General features: G+C 38.5%; 1 protein-coding gene across 3 annotated transcripts; it reads left to right on the top strand.

Moving 5' to 3' along the window:
- Positions 1–254: 254 nt before the first annotated feature.
- On the top strand, positions 255–25,802 carry VAMP4 (vesicle associated membrane protein 4). 3 transcript variants are annotated; one of them, XR_009347268.1, is made up of 8 exons: positions 255–374; positions 4,871–4,917; positions 8,279–8,329; positions 14,880–14,980; positions 16,419–16,498; positions 19,074–19,125; positions 21,535–21,680; positions 23,934–25,802. XR_009347268.1 is itself a non-coding variant. In XM_059145048.1 (7 exons), the coding sequence occupies exons 1-7, from the start codon at positions 309–311 to the stop codon at positions 21,561–21,563; spliced, it is 426 nt and encodes a 141-aa protein (XP_059001031.1). In that variant the 5' UTR covers positions 255–308; the 3' UTR covers positions 21,564–25,802. The 3 variants fall into 3 exon arrangements, 1 of the variants encoding a protein (XP_059001031.1); XR_009347267.1 differs by having other exon boundaries at positions 21,535–22,310; XM_059145048.1 differs by having other exon boundaries at positions 21,535–25,802.

The raw sequence follows: 25,802 nt of genomic DNA, 5'->3' as shown, positions 1-25,802 counted from the left end.
TTTTATAAAAACCTGCACTAATTTTCCCCACATGTTCTCTTTAAGAAGTTACATCCACTTCCTCATAGTTAGATCTATTTTTTATGTATTGGAGCCTTGCGTGGAGGACAGGATCACCTGGAATGAACCAAATGGAAAGGCCGTAAAGTCCAAGAAACGAAGGAGGCTCTTTTGTGCAAGGCCTTGAACATTAGTGAAGTGATTTAGCTTCTACCCCAAAGTCTCAGTCAGATGAAATTTATTTTCTTTTCAAGGTGGTGAATACTTTTTCTGTTGGGAAACAGAAGAGTGCTTCTTGAGTAAAAAGTATGCCTCCCAAGTTCAAGCGCCACCTAAATGATGATGATGTCACTGGTTCTGTGAAAAGCGAAAGGGTGAGTTTAGAATCTTAATTTTTCAAACAGATTCAAAATACATTTTCATTCCTTTTGTAAATAATTTGTTTTAGAAAAATCTAAATATTCTAATTCTGTTTCTTCTTCATAGTAAATATTTTAAAGCGTGTGTTACTTAGATTGGTGACTCAGTTGAATTCTACTCCATTATTGATAAAACTGTACTCACAGCTTCTTTCTAGTCTTTCAAAGTGAATTTTATACAAATACACAGCATCTTATTCTGGAACCAAATATGATTGGAATTCAGAGTTTTTCAGATTTTTAAAGGTAGTTAAGTGCATATTATATAACAGCCTTTTTGGCCTTTGGAGCGGCACCTCCAAGTATATTAATATTTCTCAGAGAAATGTCTGATTACTGGGGACGTGGGTGGCCAAGTTGGTTTTAACTTGTCTGACTCTTCATTTCAGCTGAGGTCATGATCTCAGGGTTGTGAGATAGAGCCCTAAGTTGGGCTCAGCTGCTGGGCATGGAGCCTGCTTAAGATTGTTTCCTTCTCCCTCGTTAAAATAAAAAGGAGAAAAGACGTGTCTGGTTACTCTAAGTATATAAGTAAGCATATAAATAAGTTAGCTAACATCAGTTCAGGTCAGGTTTTCCTCCAAATAAGTTTTGGAAGAAACTTACAAAACCTCTTGGTTTTCAGAACTTTCAGATTTTTGGAACTACAGATAAAGAATATTAGTTCTATAATTGTCTCAGAGTCCAGAGTAGTTTTTATATAACACTCAATTTCTATTCAATTTCTATTTTATTCCAGAACAATCTTTTTTTTTTTTTCCTTAAGATTTTATTTATTTATTTTAGAGAAAGAGAGCATGCAGGCGGGGAGAGAGGCAGAGGGAGAAGCAGGCTGACACCAGGTGGAGAGCCCATTGTGGGCTCAGTCCCAGGACCCTGGGATCACAACCTGTGCCAAAGGCTGACACTTAACCAGACGGAGCCACCCTCACGGCCCTATCCCAGAACATTCTATGCAGATACGCGTAAATCTAGAAGTTATGCAGAATTTTGGAAGACAACATTTGATAGCAATGTTGTAGATAGATTACTTTTAGAATAAGTCCTCAGATATTTATTGAGGAAAGGAATTAGTGTTTTTCTTTTTTATTTAGCAACCTGAAGCCCTCACTCACTTCCTGTCTCATTACTACTCCTTCATTTATTGATGCATTAATTGACCGCCTCTATTGTGCTAAAATTTGGAGGGCACAGTCTCTGCCCACATAGAGTTTATAGTCTACTTAATTTCATTTTACGCTTTCCTTTTTTGTACAATTCTGAACCTCACTCACTTTTTCCAACACTTACGATTTAAAAGTATCTTTTAGTACAATACGGGAAACATTTGTCTTTTCCTTATTCTAACTCTCTCTAGTTTGTTTTTTACTTGAAGGGGGTAGAATCCACCAATAGACAATAGACTATTTGCTAGGAAGCTTTTTAAAATAAGCTTTATGTATATACTTAAAATTATAATCAAATCTTTAAAAAATAGCAGTGTTATGAATTTTTACATACCGATTTTTGCATGAACGTTTTCTTTTTTTTTTTTTTTTAATTTATTTGACAGATCACAAGTGGGCAGAGAGGCAGGCAGAGACAGAGAGGGGAAGCAGGCTCCCCGCTGAGCAGAGAGCCCTATGCAGGGCTCAATCCCAGAACCCTGGGATCACAACCTGAGCCGAAGGCAGAGGCCCTAACCCACTGAGCCACCCAGGCGCCCTGAACGTTTTCATTTCTTGTGTGAATACCTAGGACTGGAATTGCTGGCTTAGTTATTATGTCTAACCTTTAGAAGAATTGCCAAATTGTTTTCCAAAGTGGTTGCACAATTTTTGCATTGCAGTCAGCAGTGTATGCGGATTCCACTTTCTCCCCACTTCTCCTACCAGCCAGTTTCTCCTCATCACTCATTTCTCCTCATCGGTTTGATTGTTTAGTGCTTTTGTCCTAAAATTCATCTTTGTATTAATATTGCTAACCCTAACATTCTTTTGCTGATTTTTTTTCACCTCTTTTTTTCATCCTTTATTTGACATTCATTTTAGGTGATTTTTTTTTTTTGTAAACATATTGGCTGAAATTTTTGGACTCTAATCATGTAGTTTTTACTTCTAATAGGAGTGTTCAAACATTGATGTTTGTTGTGATAACTAATATACTTGGGATTTTTCTGCCTTAGCCAGTCCCTCTGCTGGCCGTGAATGCCCTTCCCCCTCATCTTTGGTTGGCCCTTTGCTATCGTTTGGATTGCAGCTTGAATTTCACGTCTTCAGAGTGATTTTCCATGAAAACCTAATCTCGTTTAGTCACCCTGTCACTTCCTATCCTGTCACTGTTTCAGTTCTTGGTGTAGCATTTGTCACCATCAGATTTTTTTCTATAAGAGTTCAGATGTTACCTATCTTGTTCAAAGCTGGTCTTTGCCTAGAACAGTGCGTAGCACATAGAAAGTGTGCAAACATGTTTATTAAATGAATATTAATACATTCTGTTTTCATTTCCTCACTTTCTGTGATATGTTATATATTATACATAGATACAGTTCATTATATTTCATATGTTTTCCCTCCTTTCCCTGACTACTTTGGCAGATTGTTTTTTCTCATCTCCCCAGCCCCAGTATCACTAGTTAAAAAATGTCCTTCCTTTCTCCTTCTCTCTTTTTTATTGTTAACTTCATATTTCATGTTTCGGTCATGTTTCGGGGCGTCTGGGTGACTCAGTCATTAAGTGTCTGCCTTCGGCTCAAGTCAGATCCCAGGGTTCTGGATCGAGCAGCACACTGGGCTCCCTGCTCAGCTCTGCCCCTTACCCCACTCACGAATGTGCTCTCTCTAGCTTGCTCTCTGTTTCTCTCAAATAAATAAATAAAAATCTTAAAAACAAAACAAAATAGTTATGTTTAAATCTGTGTTCTCTCTCAACATACCAAAAACAATGCCCCCTCCATTATTTTACTTTCTCATTCTAGCCAGCTTCCCGCCTCCCCTACTCCTGTCCCAGTGAGGCGTGCCTCTCACTTTTACTCCTGCACTTCACCCTTCCACTCCCAGTTCTCGGTTTTATTAGAACAATTTGGGGCCCTTTTAAAGTTTTTCCTTATACTTTTTCAGTAGCTGTAAGATACAGTGCACAGTCATATTATCATTTATTCAGATTTGACCATACATTTTATTAGATCATCAGTTGTATCAATCTCTGTCTTAGAATGTTTTTTCTGATATAATTGGGTTTTTTGGCTGGTGAAATTCCTTGAGTAATTTTCTCAGGAAAGGCACATTTGGTGTGTTTGTTTCCTATTGATGTTGTAACAAATTACCACAAACTCAAAACAACATAGATTTACCATCTTGTAGTTCTGGTGACCAGAAGTCCGAAGTGGGTCTTCCTGGGCTAAAACCCAGGCTCTGGCAGGATGTGTTTCTTCTGGAGGCTCTAGGAGAGAATTCCTTGCCTTTCCCAGGTTCTAGAAGCCATCCCGGGTATTTGGCTCATGCTCCTTATACTGTCTTTAAACTCAGCAGTATAAGATCTTCCAAGTCCTCCCCTCCCCCCTGCTCTTTCTCTCCCTGTCTTCTCTCTCTGTCTTTTTTCTCTCTCTCTCGGGCACTTCTGCCTTCCTCTTTTAAGAACTCTTGTGATTGTGTTGGGTCCACATGAATAATCCCTATTGATCTTCCCATCTCAAGATTTTTAACTTAATCACATCTGTGGAGTCCCTTTTAGCACGCAAGGAAACAGTTTTACAGGTTTCAAGGATTAGGATGGGGATATCTTGGGGAGTTATTATTCTACCTACAAGTTATATACTGTCTAAATTCTTATATTCTGAAAAGGTCTGGTTGTTGCGAGAGGGTGTGATCATCTTCATCTTGAGGAAAATAGTTCCATCTTACAAAAGAAAGGTATGAAGTTGTTGTTTGGCAGGTCTGATATGTCTGGAGGGTTATTTGTGAGCTGTGAAGGTAGTAGAGGGACTGTGCCAGCCATCAAACCCTTGTCTCCCGGTTCTGAACCTGTCTTCTGTACTCCTCTCTGGTGCTGGAATTGGCTTTGCAACTACATTTCTCCTCTGCCCTCTGGCTCCCTGTTAGGTTCTGCCGGGGGAGAGACTGGAAAGCAAGAGAGAGGAGGACAAGGAACTTAACCTCTTCCTGATCGCCGCCAGTTCCTTATTCCCACCCTGGCTCCAGCGACCTTTCTGCCTTGTAGTCCATCATAGGATCTCGCTATTAGAAGCATTTTTGTTGGAGGGTTGGCTTATTTGGTTCTGTCTTTTAGCTTTCAGTAAAGCACAGGTAAATCACTCTTGCCTCTGACTGGAACCTTGGAGTTAAGAAATTTCACTAGGATAGAACTCCTTTCATTACTCCTCCCTGACAGTTTGCAAGCCTTCTGAATCCGAAAACTCAAGTCTTTTTCTTTTTCTTTTTCTTTTCTTTTCTTTTCTTTTTTTTTTTTGACAGAGAAATCTTCTGGAAGATGATTCGGATGAAGAAGAAGACTTTTTTCTGTAAGTTTTTTTGTTTGTTTAACAGCTTTATTGGGGTATAACTAACATCTGCTAAAATGCATAAAGAGTATATCAGTTTTGATACATGTACTGTACACCTGTAAAATCATCACCAAAATCAAGTAATAAACATAACCATCACCTCAGAAGTTTCCTTATACCACTTGGGAATCTGTCCCTCCCCTAATCTTAAGGCACCCACTGATCTGCTTCCTTCCTAGCACTATAGTTTATATTTTCTAGAATTTGTAAAATCAGTGTTATCATGCAGTAGGCCTTTATTTTTTTGGTACTGGCTTCATTCACTTCCGTAATTATTTTGAGATTCATCCATGCTGTCACACGTACCAGTGGTTCCTTTTTTTTTTTTTTTTAAAGATTTTATTTATTTATTTATTTGACAGAGAGAGAGATCACAAGTAGGCGGAGAGTCAGGCAGAGAGAGAGAGAGAGAGAAGCAGGCTCCCGCTGAGCAAAGAGCCCGATGCGGGGCTCGATCCCAGGACCCTGAGATCATGACCTGAGCCGAAGGCAGCGGCTTAATCCACTGAGCCACCCAGGCGCCCCCAGTGGTTCCTTTTTATTTCTGAGATGTATTCCCTTATATGAATGTACTACAGCTCATTCATCCATTCACTTATCCATAGACGTTTGGAGCGTTTATAGTTCTTGCTATCATGAGTAAAGCTACTATAAACAACTACATACAAGTTTTGTGTCAACTTAAGCTTTCATTTCTCTTGGGAAAATACTTAGGAGTTAGTTGAATGGCTGGCGTATTTTTATGGCTGGCTATTTTCCAAAGTGGTGTACCATTTTATATTCCCACCAGCATTGTACAAGAGTTGTAGTTGCTCTAAATCCTCATTAATAGTATATGTGGTCAGTGTTTTAATTTTAGCCATTCTTACAGGTATGTAGCGGTATCTTACTATAGTTTTAATTTGGATTTCCCTAATGACAAATCATGTTGGACATCTTTTTTTGTGTGTATTTTGTGTGTATTTATTTTGTTGTTTGAATCTTCTTTGATAAAGTACATGTTAAAATCTTTTGCCCAATTCTAAATGTGTCTTCTTATTCAGTTGTTTATGTATTTAAGATGAGGCTTTTTGTCAGATACGTTTCACAGATATGTACTTTCAGTCTGGAGCTTAATCTTTTCCTCTTCATAGCAGTATCTTTTGAAGATCAAACTGTTGACTTTGAGGAAATCAATTTATTACATTTTTTTCTTGTTTTTACTTATTTCAAAATATGTGTAAAACCCAAGTTCAATAAGATCCTTTCCTATATTTTTTTCTAGGAGTTTTATAGTTTTGGCTTTTACATTTAGGTCTATAATCTATTTGAAGTACATTTTTATATATGGTTGAGGTAACGGTGAAGAGTGAATTTTTTTTTCTTTCTGGCCTTTGGCTATCCACTTGTTCCCCCACCACCTGAGGAAAAGATTATCCTTTTCCCATTGAATTGCCGTGATACTATGTCAGTTAATGATGTGATCAGTTCTTCACAGTTACGATTAGAAAGGATTAGAAAGGGCTGTGTCCGTACAGACCTAGATTTTGTATTTGCAGAGTCAGGAAGGCGGGATATTGTTGTGGGGAGTTTTCTCTGGAGATTGATGTAGAGTGTGCCTTAGGAGAAACATTTGCCTCTCTCTTTGTTAAAATGTTGCAGAATTTTTGCAGAGGCTCCCCCCTCCCCAAATAAAAACATTTTATAAAAAGTCATTGACAGCTGTGGAGCAGTGAGCAAAAGGAGCCTGCAGGACAGGAAGCAGATCCATGAACAGGAAATTGTATCGCTTTGACAAGGTCAGAGGAAGTGGGAAGATAATTTCCTACATGTGACAAGATTTCCAAAGAGTCACAAACCTAATTGCACGGTGCCAGTTATGGTGAAAAGCCTTAGAACTAGAGCAATAGCTGCCTGTCAGAATGGAACTTAGGGTCGAACAGAAGGGCAGAAGGTTAAATAATTGATTCCCTCCTTGGAAGCTGGATACCCTTGTGAGAAACACTCAGTCTTCAGGCCGGCAGCGGACTGCTGAAAGTCCACTCCCGAATAACGTGCATCTTTCAGGGGGCCTGACAGCCGGTGGGCACACTTGCTCAGAATGTAGCTTCCATACCCTGTGCTGCTGTGTGGGTGTTGAAAGGAAGACGAAACAAATACGTTTTTTTAAAAATTAATCAACACCCAAGTTTATAGCAGCATTATTCACGATAGTCAAAAGATGGAACCTAACTGTCCATCAGCAGGTGATGGATAGACAGAGGGTGTATCGCCGCAGTAGACTACGACTTGGCCTTTATTACTCGGTCTCAGGAAGGAAATTCTCACACATGTTACAACATGGATGAACCTCAAAGACGTTATGCTGAGTGGAAGAAGCTGGTCATGAAAGGATAAATTTTTACATGATTCCACTCACGTGAAATATGTAGAGGAGATGCATTTACGGAGACACAGAGGTAGAATGGAGGTTGCGGGGCTAGGACGAGGAGGAATGGGGAGTTAGTGTTTAATTGATACAGATACTTTTTTTTTCTTTTCTAATTTTTTTTTTTTAAAGTAAGCGCTGCACCCACCATGGGGCTCAAATTCACACCCTGAGAGCAGGAGTGACATGCTCTACCAGCTGAGCCAGGCACCAGATCTACTTCTTAAAATTTTTGTGGTTTATACCTTATTCTCTATCTCATAGAAATAATAATTACTTAAAACATCCAAGTCTTATTTCCAGAATATTAAAATGGTTGAAATGATACAACACTTGACTAAGAACTGATTTGAGAAATGTTGGTATTTTCGTAGACTCTTGGATTTTCCTTTAGCTTTGTTGATATTTTAAAATGAGGGATGAGAAGAAAAATACTAGTGTTTTGAATGGATTTCTCTTTATATCTGTTCCTGATAATCAGCATTTTATGATAACCTAATTTGAAGGTGAATTTACGTTTAGTGTTCTATAATTGACCATAAAGTTATTCATAGTCACTGGCACTGGAGCTGTTAGGATGTTTCAGAGGTTAGTGATTAGAACAACCCATGTATAAACAAAGGTTATATAAACCCTATTTTCTCTGAAAATGTTAACATTCAGAAGAATTAGATTAGTTGTTGCCAGTACCAAATACCAGTAAAGTACAGATGTGATTAAATATCATTCAGTTGCAGCAATACCAGTAAGATGTGGTTTCTTATCATAAATGACTGATCCATGTTTAGAGTTGAGCTTGATTTTGTGTGTGTATGTGTGTGTGTGTGTGTGTGTGTGTGTGTGTGTGTGTTTTCTCTCTATATATTTTTTAATGCTCTCATTTTAAATATGTACTTGGTATTTTGTTTTCAGAAGGGGACCATCTGGACCAAGATTTGGACCTAGAAATGATAAAATTAAGCAGTAAGTTTCTGAGATACTCATTGGCTTAAGTGATTATCCTATTTCTGTGTGGACCGAAGGTTGGCAGTCTACAGCCTGTGAGCCAAACCTGGTTGCTGCCTATTTTTGTGAATAACGTTTTATTGGAACACAGCCATGCCTGTTTGTTTGAAAGCAAACTATAGTGGCAGATTTGAGTACTTGTGACAGAGACCTTCCGGCCCACAAAATCTGAATATCTGTTATCTATCTGGCCCTTTACAGAAAAGATTTGCTGAGCCCTAAGATAGACTAACTATAACTACTGGATTGTAAAAACCCAATAATTCTTTTTATTTTTGCAAAATTACCTCTGAATAATGGCTAATGAAATCCAATTCCTGTGTTGGTTTTCCTAACTCGATTATTTTCTGTCAAATCCATTTATTTAGCATAATCTCAATGTCCTTTTTGGTTTTAAATCTATTGCTTGATTCCCGTTTTCAAAATTAATAGAAGTAGTGTAATAGATTTAGTTTTTCAAAGCACAATATTTTTTATATTCCTTCAGAATTTTTTCATATCTGCTTCTTATCCTAATTCCAATGTTGATCTAAGATTTATAGATAGCTAAGTAGTTTTCAGTGTAAAGTTTTTTCTGTGTATGTTGGTGGTGGTAGGTTGGTGGGTAATACTATCGTAAATGTACCTGATGTTAGAGGGAACAGTGAAATAGCCCTGGAAACTGACTGAGTTTTGAGGACTAGTCACGGACAATAAACTAAATGGCCTGGATTTGGATCCGAGGAGGGATAGTCCCTGCTGTCGTTCAGGATATGGCTGGCACCCAGTGGTAAGGGTGCTGTAACAGGGAATCAAGCTATTGGTCAGATACTCAGGCTTTAGTCAGGTAGCTGTTGGTGTGGGAAAAAAAAAAGTCCACACTTGATCTAATCCTAGCTAATGGATTCTGTAATACAGAACCAAGGTTCCAGAAAACTGATTTGACTGCTAGACAGGATATTTTCATTTTCTTTTGCTATGTAACAGATTGCCCTGAACTTAGCAGCCTAAAACAGCACACATTATCATCTCACATTTTCCATGGGTCTAGGAGTTCAGTCACTGCTTAGGTGGGCCCTCTGCACGGGGTCTCACAAGCCAGAAATCAAGGTGTTGCTAGGGCTGGGATCTCCCTCAAAGCTCCTGACCAAGTTCAGGTAGTTGTTGCCAGAATTACTCTTCTTGCAGAAGTAGAACTCGTGGTACTTCTTCAAGGCCAGCAGAAGAAAGTCCCAGCTGCTCCAAGGCTCTGATCTGGCCAGTAAAGATACAATGAGCTACTTACATTCAGGCAGTTCATTATGTATGTAGAGTAACCAGACTCTCTGGGGTCTTGTCCTACACACCAAAAATGATCACTCCAAAACAAAAAGGGCTGCACGGCTGTGATGGGAGTTGTAGGATGCCCTGTGACAAAGGAGCCAGTTTGGCCCTGTAGCTCCGTGCTTTGTGGTCCACACATAGGGCCTGCGGAAGAAGCTTCCGTACATCATCAGAACCTGGGAGGTGGTAAGAAATTGTCTTGTGACAGTTTTCTAGGGAAATGAGTGGGAGATGGCCTAATAGGCCATTCATCTTGTGTTCTGAGAGGATTGTGAAGCATTCAGGGCCATGGGGATGCCATGGCAGAAGCTGTTCTCTGCACTGAGGCGGAGTGACTTCCGTACCCACCCACGTAGTTCATGTACCTAAACTGCCCGGCGAAGAGGATTCCACTGATGACACACTTGGTTTTTGTCCTGTCAGTGTCCTTCGTTCCTGTCTGATATCCTCCTGCAGAGTGAGCCTAGGACCTAGTGTGGCTTATTGAGTCTTTTGAAAATGGTTTTCCAGATGAACCCAAACCACTCCTGGGCATCGAAACAAAGTGTGTTAGCACGTGCCGAGCAAATACACCCATGAGTGTTTATGTACAAACTAAGGAGCACAATATCTTTGGTGATCACAAAATTTTAGAACAGTAGGGATTATTGAGTAAGTATAACGGTTTTCACTCTAGAGCCAAAGGTTTGCCAGACTGAGAAGGTGATCAGTCTCCAGAACATACGTATTCAGCCTCGTGGGCCCAAACTCATGAATGCGGATTTCATCAGGGCATGACTCAGTGTGTGCGCCCTAAATGGCCTAAGATGGCCGAGCACAGCCTGCCACACAGCTTGCCCCTGGACGAATACTTGGTATTAGTTGAGTAACCAAAATTGTTAGCACCGGTGAGTTTCTTAAATTGCGCTGTCACTACTTAGTTTGTGACATGTAATACAGGGTATGTCCTGCTGCGGGGTCAGCAACATTGTGGCTTTATTTGAGCCTGATTGGCATGTTGACACCAGATTCCCACAAAAGTACTCAACATCACTTTTTATGGAAGAATTTTTGGTGAAGGATTTAAAATATTCACATGCCTATATAAAATGTAAGATTCTTTTTGGAACGTTTTCTTTGCTTTTCAGTTAAATTATAGCTTTATAAATGCACTTCTAGTGAATTATAGGCATCCTCTGTTGGGGTAGGGAATTTCCAAACTATAGTTTTGGTCCAGTCAGTTTAACTATAAAAAGGTCCCCAAGGAACATTCCATGATGCAACAGAAATACATATATATAGTTGCAAAAATACCACATAACTTTAAAACCTTCTTTAGTCAACAATACCTTAAAAAGCCACAAGATGGGGGTGTTAACTATGAAAATAAGTTGTTTTTTCTTTAGAGTATTTTTTGCAGAGCATAATTTTTCCTTTCCTGATAGAAGATCACTGACATTAAGCACATTGCTAAGTGTTAGGTGTTGGTGCTAAGTGTTTAAAAAACATTGTTAAATCTAATTCTCACAAGTTAGAGATGATCATTTTCATCGAAAGGTGAGAAAGTATGACTCAAGGAGGCTTGCCATGGACACTACTACCCCATGCAGTTTCCTTGTTGATAATTGGAATAGAGGCATTTCAGGAATGCAGGTGCTATCAGGCCCTAAGGATGATTTAAATCAACATGGGAGTATCTTTTCCTTTCTGTGTATCTTTATCTTTTCCTGGTTATGTTCTCTCTTGTGCCCTTCTACCATGTGACTCTCCTTTAACCGGAAATGATATAATTCTCTACACCCTCCTTTACAGACTTGTTTTTCCTTTGAGTTCCTTATTGTCTGTTCTAGTTTATAGCATCATCTCCTGACACTCATTTGCTCAAATTACAAATCTCTCTACCCTTTTCCTGCTTCTACCCTTTTCCTGCTTTTACCCTTTCTTGCCCCAACTTCTTCACTAGTGTCCAGTTCATCACCTGGCCCCTAAAATATCTCCTCCTCTTATATATGATCCCTTAGCCCAGAACTTCCCCACTGTCCGCCTCCTTTGTTACTCTGCCCAGTTCACACTTACCCCTTAAAACTCCTTGCCAGGACCTTGCTGCCATCTCTTTCTAGTCCAGGCTGCACAGCTGATGCTACAGTTTCCTTCCATTACGCACTGCGCGGCGGTAGAATCACGGATCCTGGTTTTCCCCGGGAGACTCTAATCTTCCCGAAGATCGGACTTAAACCCTTCACATTGGAGTCCTCAATAAATAGTATAATAATAACTCCTTAGTAAATTTTTTTTTTAAGATTTTATTTATTTATTTGACAGAGGTCACAAGTAGGCAGAGAGGCAGGCAGAGAGAGAGGAGGAAGCAGGCTCCCCGCCGAGCAGAGAGCCCGATGCGGGACTCGATCCCAGGACCCTGAGATCATGACCTGAGCCGAAGGCAGAGGCTTAACCCACTGAGCCACCCAGGTGCCCCAGTAAATGTTTTTTTGAATGAATGAATGCCTATTTCTACCAGGCATATTTCACATGACCTAGGAAATAAAAGGATGAGTGGGACAGTCTCTGCTTTTAAGGCATTTAAAGTGTAATAAGGATAAGATCAGCATAAAATACAAGTGGAGATCAGTATTGTAACTGCTATGAAAATGTGTAATATCATGGGATATGTGTTACCATTTGTTTTTAAAGAATTATTCTTTATATTAAAATAAGTAGATAATTTTTTATAGAAGTTACATTCTGGGCATGAGAACATCTTGAAATACAGAAACACAATTATGAGATTTCCCATTCAATATAGGTTTTACAATAGAGGGCTTAAGAGTGTTATACCAGCAGACAGTAATATGTGAAAGAGAAAGTAGCAATTTGTTAGTTAATCCTTAGCAGAAAAAATAAAATGTTGATTTCTCTTAGTGAGAGATTTATTACATGCGTGCCATGTTGTTGAGGTAATACCCTTAGGTTTCTGATAATCTAGTAAAAATTAATCTGGAATTCTATGGGTTCTGTCCCAGTTAATCTGCCCTTATCCATGAGGTCTTTTGCTTATGGGGATTCTAGGACCATAGTTACTTCTTCAGTTATTTTTGTTTTTGTTTTAAAATGTATAGGGCATCAGTATCCAAATAGCCATGATCTGATCACGTGGAGGGGTGTGGTCTGTGTTGCCCACACCCACCCCGGTACTGCCTTAACTGTAGGCTCTTGTCATCTCTTGTAAATGACAAAAAGTAACCACCTTGGGAATTCCATAGATGTATCTCTGTTACAGTTCTCAGAGTTCAGTGGAGGCCTCTACGTTCCCTGCCTTTTATCTTCTCAAGTAACTGGGTATGCTTTGCAGGACTTACACCCAAATTGCTGGCTTATTCAACAAATGTCTATCAAACAGGTGCTCTGCCCCAGGCACTGTTGCTGATTTGGGGGCTGTGAAAGTGAACATAGTGGGCAAGGCTTGAGTGTTCATCAAGCTTAGCTTCTGGTGGGGGAAAGGCAGGAAACAGGTACGTACTCTCACTTAGTGTTAGATGCATTCATTAGAGAAGTGGGACAGAGAGACAGGCTGTCACAGCTCTCAAGGTTCATTCAATGCACTCACTCCACTTTTGAACGTAAGTTCCATGAGAGCTGGGATTGTCTGCTTTGTTCATTCCTGCCGTAAAACAACACATAGTGGGCTCTCGTTGTTACTGAACACATGAATTGCTTAAGTGTTTGTGCCATTATTCTTACATAGGATGAACATCTTTAGCTCTTTGTTTAGGTGATTAGAAATTGCAACAAGCCATCTTAGGGATTTAGAGGCTTTTTCAGATCTTTTTGGGCAGAAAAGAGAGTTCTGCGTGTTGTAGCTTGGTTGTACTTCAGTCCTATGTCCTTCTGTAGATCTATGTGGGAAACACAATTCTGGGGAGCTGTGATGAGCCCTGAAGTCCATGTTGGATAATCAGAGGGTTCACATAGTACTTTTCACTTAAGAAGGGGCTGTCATCAAACATAGTCACTGCTACTTGAATCTGCCACTGCTCTGGACCCGCCTGTGTCTAAACGGATCTTCATTTTGATTTTAAAGCAAACTTTGAAGATACACGTCTCCAAAGGGAAGAGGAAAAACTCATAAAATTATGCATCCATACCTCACCCCTGACTCACTGGGGAATAGAGGGCAGAGACCAGGTGTATATTGTGAAGTTTTATCTAAAACGTGTAGGTGGTAATTGATGCAATTCTCTTTCCCCAATTAGAAACAATTGCATATCCTTATATATGTGTGTGTTTATGTAAAGTATATTTTATATAGTTGCTAGCCTGCAATCCAGTACATTTTAAATATTATTTGAGTAGTAAGAACCATGAGTTCACTTTATTTCTCCTTTTAAATATTTCACTGGCATGGCCATTTTATGAGGTAATTTAAAATAATTTTTGTCTAAGAGAACAGAGGAAAACTAAATAGTAAATTATTAAACATTTCCGTGTTTGTGTACTCAAGGTAAGTCCTGAGCGAAAGAAGGCAGCTCAGAACCAATTAGATGAATGAATGAATGAAGATTAAGTCTTTAGTAAACCGTCCGAAATTCGGTTAGAACAGGTCCTCATCACCTAACATAAAGGAGGAAATTATATTTTCTTTTTGAAAAAGAGCAAAAAATGTTTCCTCTCTCCTCCCTCTTGGGTGCTTCAGAACCTTCCCGGCTGTGCCCGTCTTAAACCTGTTTAAGAGAAAACTGATGAGCAGAGAAGAGTTAATACCTGGACCCTCAGCGTACGTTTCCAGCCTGGAAAGTGAGGACTGTCATAAGCTAATCGCACACCAGGGCAAACCCTTTGTTAGCCTTAGTGTGTAAACTGCAGCAGAAGTAGTTTATTGCTGCATCTGTGGGACGGCTCGGTAGCCTGAGGAAAAGAAGATGAAAGTCATTACTTAGAGTTAAGCTATTTGACTAAGATCTGCAGTAACTGAACACTGGGAATTTGTAGGGACAGGACTAACCTATCTTCAAGTTAAATATGACTTTCACTTATGGTATCTTTAATTTCTTGAGTACTCAAGGCCACAAATGGAAGGGCCGTGCTACCCAGCCTTCACTTAAACATTTTACAGTTGAGTGTTTTTCTGAAAACTTGCTATTTTCTACCATGGAATTTTTCTGATGAACATTTCAAAAATTATAAAATGCTCAAAAGACAAAATAATTTTTAAATCTTTCTTTTAAACTAGTGTTCAGAATCAGGTGGATGAAGTTATTGATGTCATGCAAGAAAATATTACAAAGGTAATTGAAAGAGGGGAGAGACTAGATGAACTACAGGACAAATCAGGTACAGATACTTCATATATTTCTTGATATTATTAATCTGTGTTGTGATAGTTTATTTCTCCTTCCATTTCTCTAGCCAGAGTTTAGGAATCGTGCTTTAGGAAAATGATACTTGGTTCTTAAGTTTGTGATTTTAGTATTTTAACTTTAGCTCCCTTTACTTGAATCACCTTATTGCATTAATTGTTGGGTTGAGAATGGAAAATTTTAAAATTTATTGTTGAACAGTTAGAGTAGAAATTTTTTGTTGCCTTATTATGTTCATGGCACTGTATTTCTTATGATCTCAAGAAGGAAAAGTCTGATCACTTCTTCTCAACACTTTTGTCAGACTTAATCTGATATTTTTATCTTGGGCTTTTGCTGATGACTTAGTAACATTTCTTTACTGACAAATGTTAGTCTCCGTACTTTTAACAGTTACTGGCACATGTTTGCTTCTCAAATATTGTTTCAGTGATGAAGGACTAAATACCTCACTCCTCCTTGAAAGGCTTACCGAACCACAAAACTTATTTAACCACTTTTAAAATTCATTGTTTTACTTCAGGCTGTTTCACAGTTTATTAATCCTGTTAAATTGTCCTGGTAAATGGGTTGTTCAGATCTTTTTCGCTATGAGACAGGTTTGTAGTGGGCATGCTTGCACATGTCTCCTTGTATGCGTGTATGAAAGTTTTCTCTAGGGTATGTAACTAGTAATACATGGCTGTTTGTTTGTTTATTTGTCAGAGAGAGCGAGCGAGCTAGCGTACAAGCAGGCAGAGAGGCAGGCAGAGAGAAGCAGGCTCCCCACCAAGCAAGGAGCCCGATGCGGGACTCATCCCAGGACCCTGGGATCATGACCTGAGCCGAAGGCAGCGGCTTAACCCACTGAGCCACCCAGGCTCCCCTAAATTGCTGTTTAGTAGGGGACAGATATTTTCAGCCTCACTAGATACTGTCAGATTATTCGAAGTCCTCAGATCTCTGCCGGCTTTTATCCTTACTTGCTGTATGTGAGAGTTTCTACTGTTCCACATCCTCAATACAACTGATACTGTCCCAGCAAAAATAAATAAATTTCATTATTTTACTTCAAAATCAGTCACTTTTTATATCTTCTAAGAATCTGACCTTTTCTACATGCCAATTTTTTTCATAGGTGTGTCAAGTATTTTAAGTTTTAAAGAGTATTTTCTTACCAGAATTCAAAAGTTTATGTGAAAGCATGGAGACCCTGGGAAAAATAACCTACAGTCATTTTTTGCCTCCATGCCCCACGCCCCCAGTACAGATGCCAGAGTTTGTGGGTGGAGGAAAGGGAGGATGTTGTTTTCATGCTTAGAAGGGACTACATTTGCAGGAGTAGAAATTAATATTTTCTTGTCTTTGTGTGACTAGATAAACGAATCCTGTTATGTCGTTTAATCCTTCTCTCCATCCTCTATGTGATATAGAAAGCTTATCGGATAACGCAACTGCGTTTAGCAACAGGTCCAAACAACTTCGAAGGCAAATGTGGTGGCGTGGATGCAAAGTAAGTCAGAACACTGGGTAAGTTGCCCAGCGTCTCAGGGGCTCTTCAAAGGCCAGAGGGCCTCTGGATCTGAAGCTCTGTGAGCACGGGGACTACCACTGCCTTGTTTATGATAGCTGCCGAACTTGGGGCATGCTGGCACTCAGCAAATATTTGTTGGATTAATAGTTTTGGGGACACGAATAACTAAAAGAATCAAGCAGTCCCACCTTTTTAAATGATTTAGCTACTTATACTCTTACTACTTTGTAAGAAATACAAATTTTTCATGTTATTATTAGTACCTTTTTGGAGCGACTTAAAGTGTTACAGAGATATTAAAAAGATGTAATGGAAGCTAGAGAAAAATAGTTTTCTGTTGGAAGGGAAAAAAATAAAACCAGTTTATATGTCAGAATCCATTATGACAAATGAAGCTTTAAGAAAGTTTCACTGTCCTTTATTATTCCGGAGAAATAAGAGAAATGTTTAACTAGGAAAAACAGGAGAATCAATATATACATTAATACATTTTTGCAAAAACATTTTATAGAAATGAATTTGCCTCTTAAATACGTCTAAGCATTAAACAGCAAATGTTTTGTCTATGGCCATACCACCCTGAACGCGTCCGATCTCGTCTGATCTCGGAAGCTAAGCAGGGTTGGGCCTGGTTAGTACTTGGATGGGAAACAGCAAATGTCTTAAGATTTTTATTGTGAATTTTGTGTCACGTGAGCAATTTTTTTCCTCCCAATTTTTGAGTTTGTTGAAAACCTTAGACATAAACTCATTGTTTTTAATCTCTCATTTTCAAGCTTAGTGAGAACTTTATAAACTTGATATTGCCTTATGCTAAGGATTTCTTCCGAGAATTTCCTTGGATTTACTTGTTTTTGTTGACCTGTTGAATCAGCTTACTTTCAGAAGTAGAACAGAGGAAAGAATCCGGTTTCCTTGTTCCCCTTGTAGGAATTTTAATTTTGGCTTAAATGTTTATTCTTTAAAAAATAAATTTCCCCTAAGTCTTCCATTTTTATAGATGTTCTGTACTCTGTAGTCTGATTTAGAAGACCAGAGGGTCCAAGCCTCACTTCCTTTCCCCGTACACACATGTGACCCATTCATGTAGTCACAAAAAGATGACCATAATGTGCATTTTGCCTCGCTTTTCTTAGCCATATCTAAATCAGAGGAACAGTATGCTTTTTTTTTAAACTGTGTTTTTAAGGAGAAAAATTGAATTATATTTTTAGATTACATTTGAATTATATTTCTGAATAGTCCTTATATCACTGCCGTTTTCTGGATGGACTTAGAGGAGTTAGGAGAGGAGAAGGACCGGGGTATAAGGACAGAAATCAGGTCAGAGGCTGCCAATGGCTAAGAGTAGGGAGGTGGATACTGACTAGAACAGGTCATGAGGGAACTTTTTGGGAGTGATGGAAATGCCTTATGTTTGACTAATGGTGGTGTTTGAGGTCTATACATTTGTCAAAACCCACCAAAGTGAACTTTAAAAGCGTGGATTTTACTCTAGATAAGGTATATTTCAATAAACCTGACTTTTAAAGTAAGTGAACAAAATTATCCAATAGGTGAGGTGGGAGAATTTCAACATTGTTTTGTTATCATAATTAATAATTTTAATAGGCACCTGGTGTCCAAATTGCAAAGCTTCCATGTGTTCTCTCTTAGGCACTTTGTTCTTGTCATAAATGTGATGCCACTAAAATGTTACCAGTAGCTCTAGTTTAGAAGCATTAAAGCTGCTCCTAGTTGCTGTTTCTGATGCTCATGTGTTTATAGTAGTGGGTATCTTTTTTTTAATTAATGAACTGTCTTTAATCAATTGTGAAATGTTTGATAAAATCAGACTTGCATTTGAATTCATCAGGAAAATCAAACCAATTTATAGTTTATGCATTTTAGGATTAAATGAGGAATGTAACAATTTTACAGAGAGCTGTGAGCTGAAAATATTAAGCAGCTAAGTACTATCTTAAGGTTTCTCCTCTCAACTGTGAAACTGGCCAAGAGTGCTCTTAGGCAAGTTATTTATTAAATCAGGTTATTAAATGAGGATTATATCCTCAAAATGGAGACAAAAATGCCAAGAAAGAGAGTAAGGGGCACAAAAACTAATAGAAGTCTCATATACTTTGAGACGAAGTGCTATTTAAAATGCTGCCTTATGTGGAGAGAATGAGTTACATTAGATGCCTGTGTTACTCCTCGTATCCTGACACTTGTGAACAGAGTTGCTAAAATTTCATACTTTTCTTGGCCTCATATTAGAAATAACCATGAGAAATCATAGACAGTGTTCAAGCCAATGAAAGCTTTGATTCTTACTGTTTACTGTGCAGTACAGCCTTGAATATAAAATCCAGGCAAAAACTCCTGAATCTGGGAACTCTGATTATTTATAAAAAGATGCAAATAAGTCAGCCAGTTCACATGAGAAGAAATTGGACAAGCTTTCAGGGGATAAGCCTATTCATTGATGAGTTAGTATAATAAAGAACAAATATTTTTGACTTTATTAACAAGTCAAACATTAATACCTATCTTAATTTCTTTTTGTGTCTTGTAGATAAAAGCCATCATGGCTTTGGTTGCTGTTATCCTTTTGCTAGTGATTATCAGTAAGTATTTACTATATTAGTAATTGGGGGCAGTATCATTTGTTTTAGAGTTCATTCTAATTTCTCTTATTTTCAGTTGACCTAGTTTGATTATGTCAGGACTGAGTAAAGACTTTTGACCCAGATCAGGACCTCTTAACCTACTAGGGTCTGTGGATCTCTGAAAATGTCCTTAAATTGTATGAAAAATTGTACTGTGAATATGGATATGCACATTTTTATGGAGAGAGTCTGTGTCTTTTACCGGATTCTCAGAGAATTTTGCCTACTCCCCTAGCACACACACCCACAAATACAGGGCTGAGCTCTTTGTTCTAGGCCAAAGGTGGCAACTGTTACATCCATCTTCTATTAACTTAAGGTATGGAAGTTTTTAATTTCATAATACTGTGTTTGGAGGACAAGTCCAAATAGAGTTTTTCTATATGAGGGTTTTTTGTTGTGTTGTTTTGGTTTGGTTTTAGATTTGAATTGATTTCAGTCATTAAAACTTAACTCTTGTCTTCTCTTTTTCCCCCATAATATTATTAAGTTAGATCATTTTTATTACCTCCTTTCGCCTCTTCACCTGTGCTTATAGGGATTTTATAAAGATTAATATAAAGTGTCTCAAAATAACCATTTGAAAAACTCCATGTTGATACTTCTTTCTTTTTTAAAGATTTTATTTATTTGACAGAGAGCACAAGCAGGGGAAGCAGGAGAGGGAGAAGCAGGCTTCCTGCTGAGCAGGAAACCCAGTGTGGGGCTCCATCCCAGACTTCTGGGATCATGACCTGAGCCGAAGGCAGACACTTAACCGACTGAGCCTGAGACTCCTTTTAAACAGGAAGAGTTTGTTCATGGATTCTGTGTTTGTGGCTTCCCCTAAAACACTGATGTGTAAGTCAGAAATCAGTCCTGGAGGTCCTTCCCCGATTGTTGACAGCTGTGTTCAGAGCAGTGAAAAACCAGCCTCCTGCAGTGTATGTTCCCAGCTGATGTCTAAGCAGGCCGTGCTCTGCCTTTCTGTTTTGGCTCTCATAAACATGTCTTTCTAAGTCTATTTAGTGCCCCATTTCTCACATTTTTGTGCATTTTATTGTATGAGTTCTCTGTTGAAAGTGGTCCCCAAGCTCGTGTTAAAGTGATGGCTAGCATTGCTAAGCTCAAGGCAGCAGCAGTGGGCCTTCCAGAAAACACCCGTGTTCGATAAGCTTCATTTGGGCACAAGTTATAGTGCTGTTGGCCAGAAGTTCAATGTTCATGAATCAACATATATAAAGGTTATCTTTGAACAGAAACACAAGGTTATATATGGACTTGGTTGACAAAAATGTAACCAGAGGCTTGCAGGAATTTAACCCTGTATTTTCTGTAGGAACGGGGTTTATTATTCACTAATTGAGTATTTGTGGTGACTTTATAACTACTATACATACCTAGAATCAACCATATATTTATGATAGATAATTTGGAAAATGTGGAATAAAGCATAAAGAAAAATAAAATTCAGCTGTAATTCTACCATACAGAGATAGCCACTGTTAATATAAGTATCATGTATACATCAAGTTTTTTCCTATTAAGATATTCAGCATGTTTTTCAAAAACTAATATACTTTAATATTATTTAATAACCTGTGAAAATGTGTTTAAAATCTTTAACATTTTAAAAATATTGTAGCAACTGTATGCTATGGTAATACCATAATCTGTTTGATCAAAATGCCAATTTAGTGGCCCCTGGCTGGCTCAGCTGTAGAGCATGTGATTCTTGGTCTTGGGGCTGCAACCCATGTTGGGTGTGGAAATCATTTAAAATCTTTAAAGATAGGGATGCCTGGGTGGCTCAGTGGGTTAAGCCGCTGCCTTTGGCTCAGGTCATGATCTCAGGGTCCTGGGATCGAGTCCCACATCGGGCTCTCTGCTCAGCAGGGAGCCTGCTTCCCTCTCTCTCTCTGCCTGCCAACTAAATAAATAAAATCTTTAAAAAAAAAAAAAAATCTTTAAAGAAAAAAATGCTAATGTTAGACATTTAGTTTGTTTTATGATCTTTTTGCTTTTCATTCCCATTTGTCATCTTTCATCTCAGATAAAAGCTCCTTCCTGCGGCTCCTGGGTGGCTCAGTCAGTTAAGTGTCTGACTCCTGATTTCAGCTCAGGTCATGATCTCAGTTGTGAGATGGAGCCTTGCAGTGGGCTCCGAGCTCAGTGCTCAGCAGGGGGTCTGCTTGAGATTCTCCCTCTTCCCCTTCCTGCCTGCCTGCCCCATGTACACACATTCTCTCTCTCTCAAACGAATAAATAAAAAGCTCCTTCCTCATTACCTATTTCCAAAAGTAGACTGCTACATTTAGGAAGACTGTTTTTAACGTACCATCTGAATCTGATTTTGATGTGTTCCTTTTTCACTTTTTTCTCTTGCAGTTCTTACAGTCTTGAAATACCGTGCTTGATTTGGTGACAAAGATCTTCATTACACAAAATCTGGGACAATAATAAAAGATTGCTGCATAATTTAAATGAAACTTATGTATATAACTTTCAAAACTTCTTTTTCAAGAAACTAAGAGGCAAGTATCACTTCAAATTGGAGCATTGAGAATGTCCAGTTTTCTTCTTCCCTGCGAGCAAAATGTGTTTTTAAAAATTATGTTTAAGGCAGAGATAACCAGCCTCTCTTTTGCCATATTCCAAGGATCTAATTTGAAACTAGATACTTGCCAGTTCATTATTTGTACATGGAATTAAACAGTGATCATAATATTTCATACTGTTACTATAAGGACTTGCATTATTGCATTGACATGGGGTCAGACTGGGAGTCCAGAAGCCTATGTAGAGTACTAAAACATGCATAGCCATTCCATCAATATTTGCAAGATTCTTCTCACATTACGATTGCTTTGCAAGCAATTTCCACATGTTTATGGGTGTAACAAAAGCTAAATGTAAATGTTGCTGCCTTCAGCTATAACTAAAACATTCCAGTAAACCTATTTTTGACTGTAAAAGGGAATGTGTAGTAATTTTTTGGCATATGGATTATGGAAATGGAAAACTTAAATACAAAAAGCGTAGTATGGCACCATAAAACTGGAGATAATAAAATTATTGGAGAACATCATTGGAGTGTTTGAAAGTGAACAGCATGGTCCGGTCTGTTTCCAGTTAGCCTCCAATAAGGAGGAACCACACCTAATGTGAGTAAATGAAATCCACAGGTAACTTATTCTCTAATCTTATTTTGATAGCTTCCCTCTTTAACTTCAACTAGTCCCTCTGCCAGAAGTGCTCAAAGTAGCAAAATCATCTGCTTAGAATTTGTTACTTTTGCATTTCCTAATCATCCCCCAAGAGATGCATGTTGTATAGTCAGATGTCAAATTAGCCAATAGTGATGCGTCTAGAAAGTCAGGAGGTAATCATCATCAGTAACCAAATAGCTAGAGTCACCATTAATTTAAATTTGTTTTTACAGCAATAAAATGTAATGTTAACGTTAAAATGTGCCAACCTCCTTGTGTTGTTTAAACAAGTCAAAGTGAAAAGACATAGTCCTCAAATGTGTTCGAGGAGGAGGCTTTATAATAAAATTGGAGGTCCTGCAGGAACTTTTGCACATAGATATGGTGACTATATATGCGTATGTAACTAACTTTGAAATGCGGTTAATAGAAGACACAGTATTGAAATGGGAAAGACAAATGATCCTGTATAGGTTTATTTCTTTGGTCATTTTAATTCAGAATGTATGAAACATAGAATCTGTTTTTGTTTTTTTAAAAATTCTACAGGAATTTTTAAGTACTAAGTACTACAGGAATTTTTTTTTTCCATGCTTGCCACTTTTATTCAAAATTGTACTGGAGTTTTTAGCCAAAAGAATTAAGCAAGAGACAGAAATAAAAGCTATCCATAATGGAAAATAAATAACAAGCAAAGAATGTAGAAAACCTTAAAGAGTCCACAAATAAGTGCTATAGCTATGAAGAGTCCAGCAAATTTGTGTGCTAGAAGGTCAATTTTTAAGTACTAAGAGGCAAAAATGTTCTGTTTAAATGGAAAGAAATATGAAAGGAAAAAGCACATCAGTAGCTACTCAAGACATCTACAGGTTACGCTAAGTTTGATAGTCTGATACACTTTGAAGAAGATAAATGTTTTACATCCCAGGGGGTGTGGTCACTGGTCTCTCTACTCTTCATAAATATCAATGTAAATAACGAAAGAAATATTAAATCCTTTGACTAAATAGGATGCCCAGGAAAATGAGCATTTTTAGAATCTTAGTACCTAATACAGTTCAGGAATGGAAATATTTTAACGGGATGGACAGAATCAGTCCTAACCTATGTATGTATATCTTTTATTCGGGATTGGCACTAGACTTATCAGTGGCTAATTTTCCATTAGTTAGGGGAGAAATCTGGTTTTTCCATGATAGCAGTGAAGAAGAAGATTATTTCTCAAAAAGAATCCACGTTTCCAATGTTTCTTTTAATAAAGTATTAAAATTATTTGTTTTAACCATAAAAAATTACAATACCATATATATGTTATTTTCCTTGTATTTAAATATGTGACTGCCAGAAATACTGGTGGCAAGCATGTCACTCTGTGTTCTAGTGGTGACTTGGTACACAGTTTACCCTTTTGTGTTTCTTGGTCTTCACGAGCCCTGACATTCTTAAAACGGATGGCATGCTTATGACTTTACCATGGTAATCTTAGAGACACGAGCTTCTTACAATCAAAAAATGTTGTTCAAATTGATGTCAGGCCTACCTACCTTCCTTCCCTTAATCATTCTTTTTCTCATTCAGCTCAGATCATCCTGCACTTGAAAAATGAAGTTTTACCACTATCAAAACTATCATTATTTAACAGCAACGAAGATCAACAGAAAAATTCAAGTAGCTTTGTAAATACTAGTTGGTATCCAGTGAAAGCAGGTCACTATTTTTATAATGCTTGAAACATACCCTTATGATTTGTGTTTAATTACTGAAGCCTATGCCCTGTAGTAGTTTCATGATTATAAAACTGACTGACTGACTCCTTCTGACTAGAACCCAGTGTCACTAGTGGTCTTTTGGCTTCTCCATCCTGATAAAGCTCACTGAAAATTGCACTCCGGTTTTATGAACTTGGGGGTTTCTTGATTCAAAGAAAGCTCAGTATTGAAAATGGAACATCTAAAATGGAGGAGGACTAATTAGTTCACAGCAGAGAGAGAAATACACGGGTTAATGCCCTGCAGATCACTTACCATCCGAGCGCTCCGCGTTAGAAGAGAACGTCCGGCACTTCTACGGCAAAATTAGACGTCGCTCCATTCTGTGTAGCAAGAATAAAAAGAAATTGAAATCTCCCATGGTCAATCCAGTCTTCAACATGCTTGCTGCCCTGTGTGCTCTGTCGCCCACACCTACTCCTGTCTACACCTGTGTGTCTGTACACGGACGAGAACACATGCAAGATACTGTGTGTGCATGCTGGGGGGAAGGGATGCTGCTACGGAAGGTCCTTAATCGTAGCGAGTCTCACCAAGTCCAGGATAGCTAACTGTTCTGTTTCATGAGTCTGACCTTGTGTTCTCACAATGGGAATGTGACTGAAGTCGATTTTATCTTTCCGAGTGTGGAGTAAGGGCATGCATCAGTCCGAAGGCATTTCTACATTTGTTTGAGAATGCGTGGTAGTGCTTACATGTGTGCAGGAAATTTTCACAGAGCATTGTAAAGGTGCTGAGTCCAAAGGAGCCGAGACTTGCCCTTCTCAGTCCACCCCCTGCTCTGTCCATGATGTAGACAAACAGAACCATGGGTCAGAAGGACGTGGGACTCGGGCTGTCTTTGTAAGTTTGATTTGGTCTTACTCTTTTTCTGAAAATCAAGTAGAAATAAGGGAAGGGGACACAAACTTTTAATCTGGCTCCTGTTTTATAAAACTGCTTGGGCAGCACAGGGTTGGGGGGGGCACATGGGGGTGGAAAAACTGCTTGGAACAGGTCAGTAGGAATTGAAAGGAAAGCATGACTAACCTAGTTAGAGTGGGTAAGTGTAAGCTTGTGAAGGCACAGATGATACCATATTTGTGTGTCTCCACAGCACCCAGCATAATGCTGTGGACCTGGTACTTTCTAGATAAGTACCTAGGAAACCACAAAGACACCAGTGTGCTAGTATGTGAGAGTCCGCTTCCAAGTCCTGCCTGCAGAGGTAAGCACATGATAGTGGCCTTTGGACTTTGCCAGGTGATAGTAGGGCTCTTTAACAATAAGTGGGTATAGAGAAATCCTGATTTTATAGTATTCCATCAGGTTCTTTTCATTTGAGGAAGTCTCAATGATTTGATTTCAAGGCTAAAAAGCACATTGCATATTTCAGAGATTTTAGTAAAATGTTAAAAAAGTATAAGAAAATTCAACCACTTGTTTTTTATGCTTTGGGTATATGTTTTTTGAAATTCCATGCTCTTCTATTTAATCTTTTGAAAAGTGCCTTTGCTGTTATAAGATGTATGGTGGAGATGAGCAAATGCGATGGTCCTGTGCCCTGGTCTCCAGCTTCTCCACTCTTCATAACCACCCCTACCAGTGTTGCAAAGTTTAGAACCTTGTGTTCGTGTCAGCTATGTGTCTGTAGCCCCTCCATACTAAACAGTAAAATAAACTTTCATAGAAAACAAAA

The sequence above is a fragment of the Mustela lutreola genome, chromosome 14, assembly GCF_030435805.1.
Source record: "Mustela lutreola isolate mMusLut2 chromosome 14, mMusLut2.pri, whole genome shotgun sequence".
NCBI classification, from domain to species: domain Eukaryota; kingdom Metazoa; phylum Chordata; class Mammalia; order Carnivora; family Mustelidae; genus Mustela; species Mustela lutreola.
The sequence above is the reverse complement of the archived record's forward strand: the minus strand, read 5'-3'. Positions and strand labels throughout refer to the sequence as shown.

Coding starts and splice junctions, on each gene's coding strand:
- VAMP4 (XM_059145048.1), top strand. CDS start 309: ATGCCTCCCAAGTTCAAGCGCCACCTAAATGATGATGATGTCACTGGT. Junction 375..4,870: donor GTTCTGTGAAAAGCGAAAGG/GTGAGTTTAGAA, acceptor TTTTTTTGACAG/AGAAATCTTCTGGAAGATGA. Junction 8,330..14,879: donor AGAAATGATAAAATTAAGCA/GTAAGTTTCTGA, acceptor CTTTTAAACTAG/TGTTCAGAATCAGGTGGATG.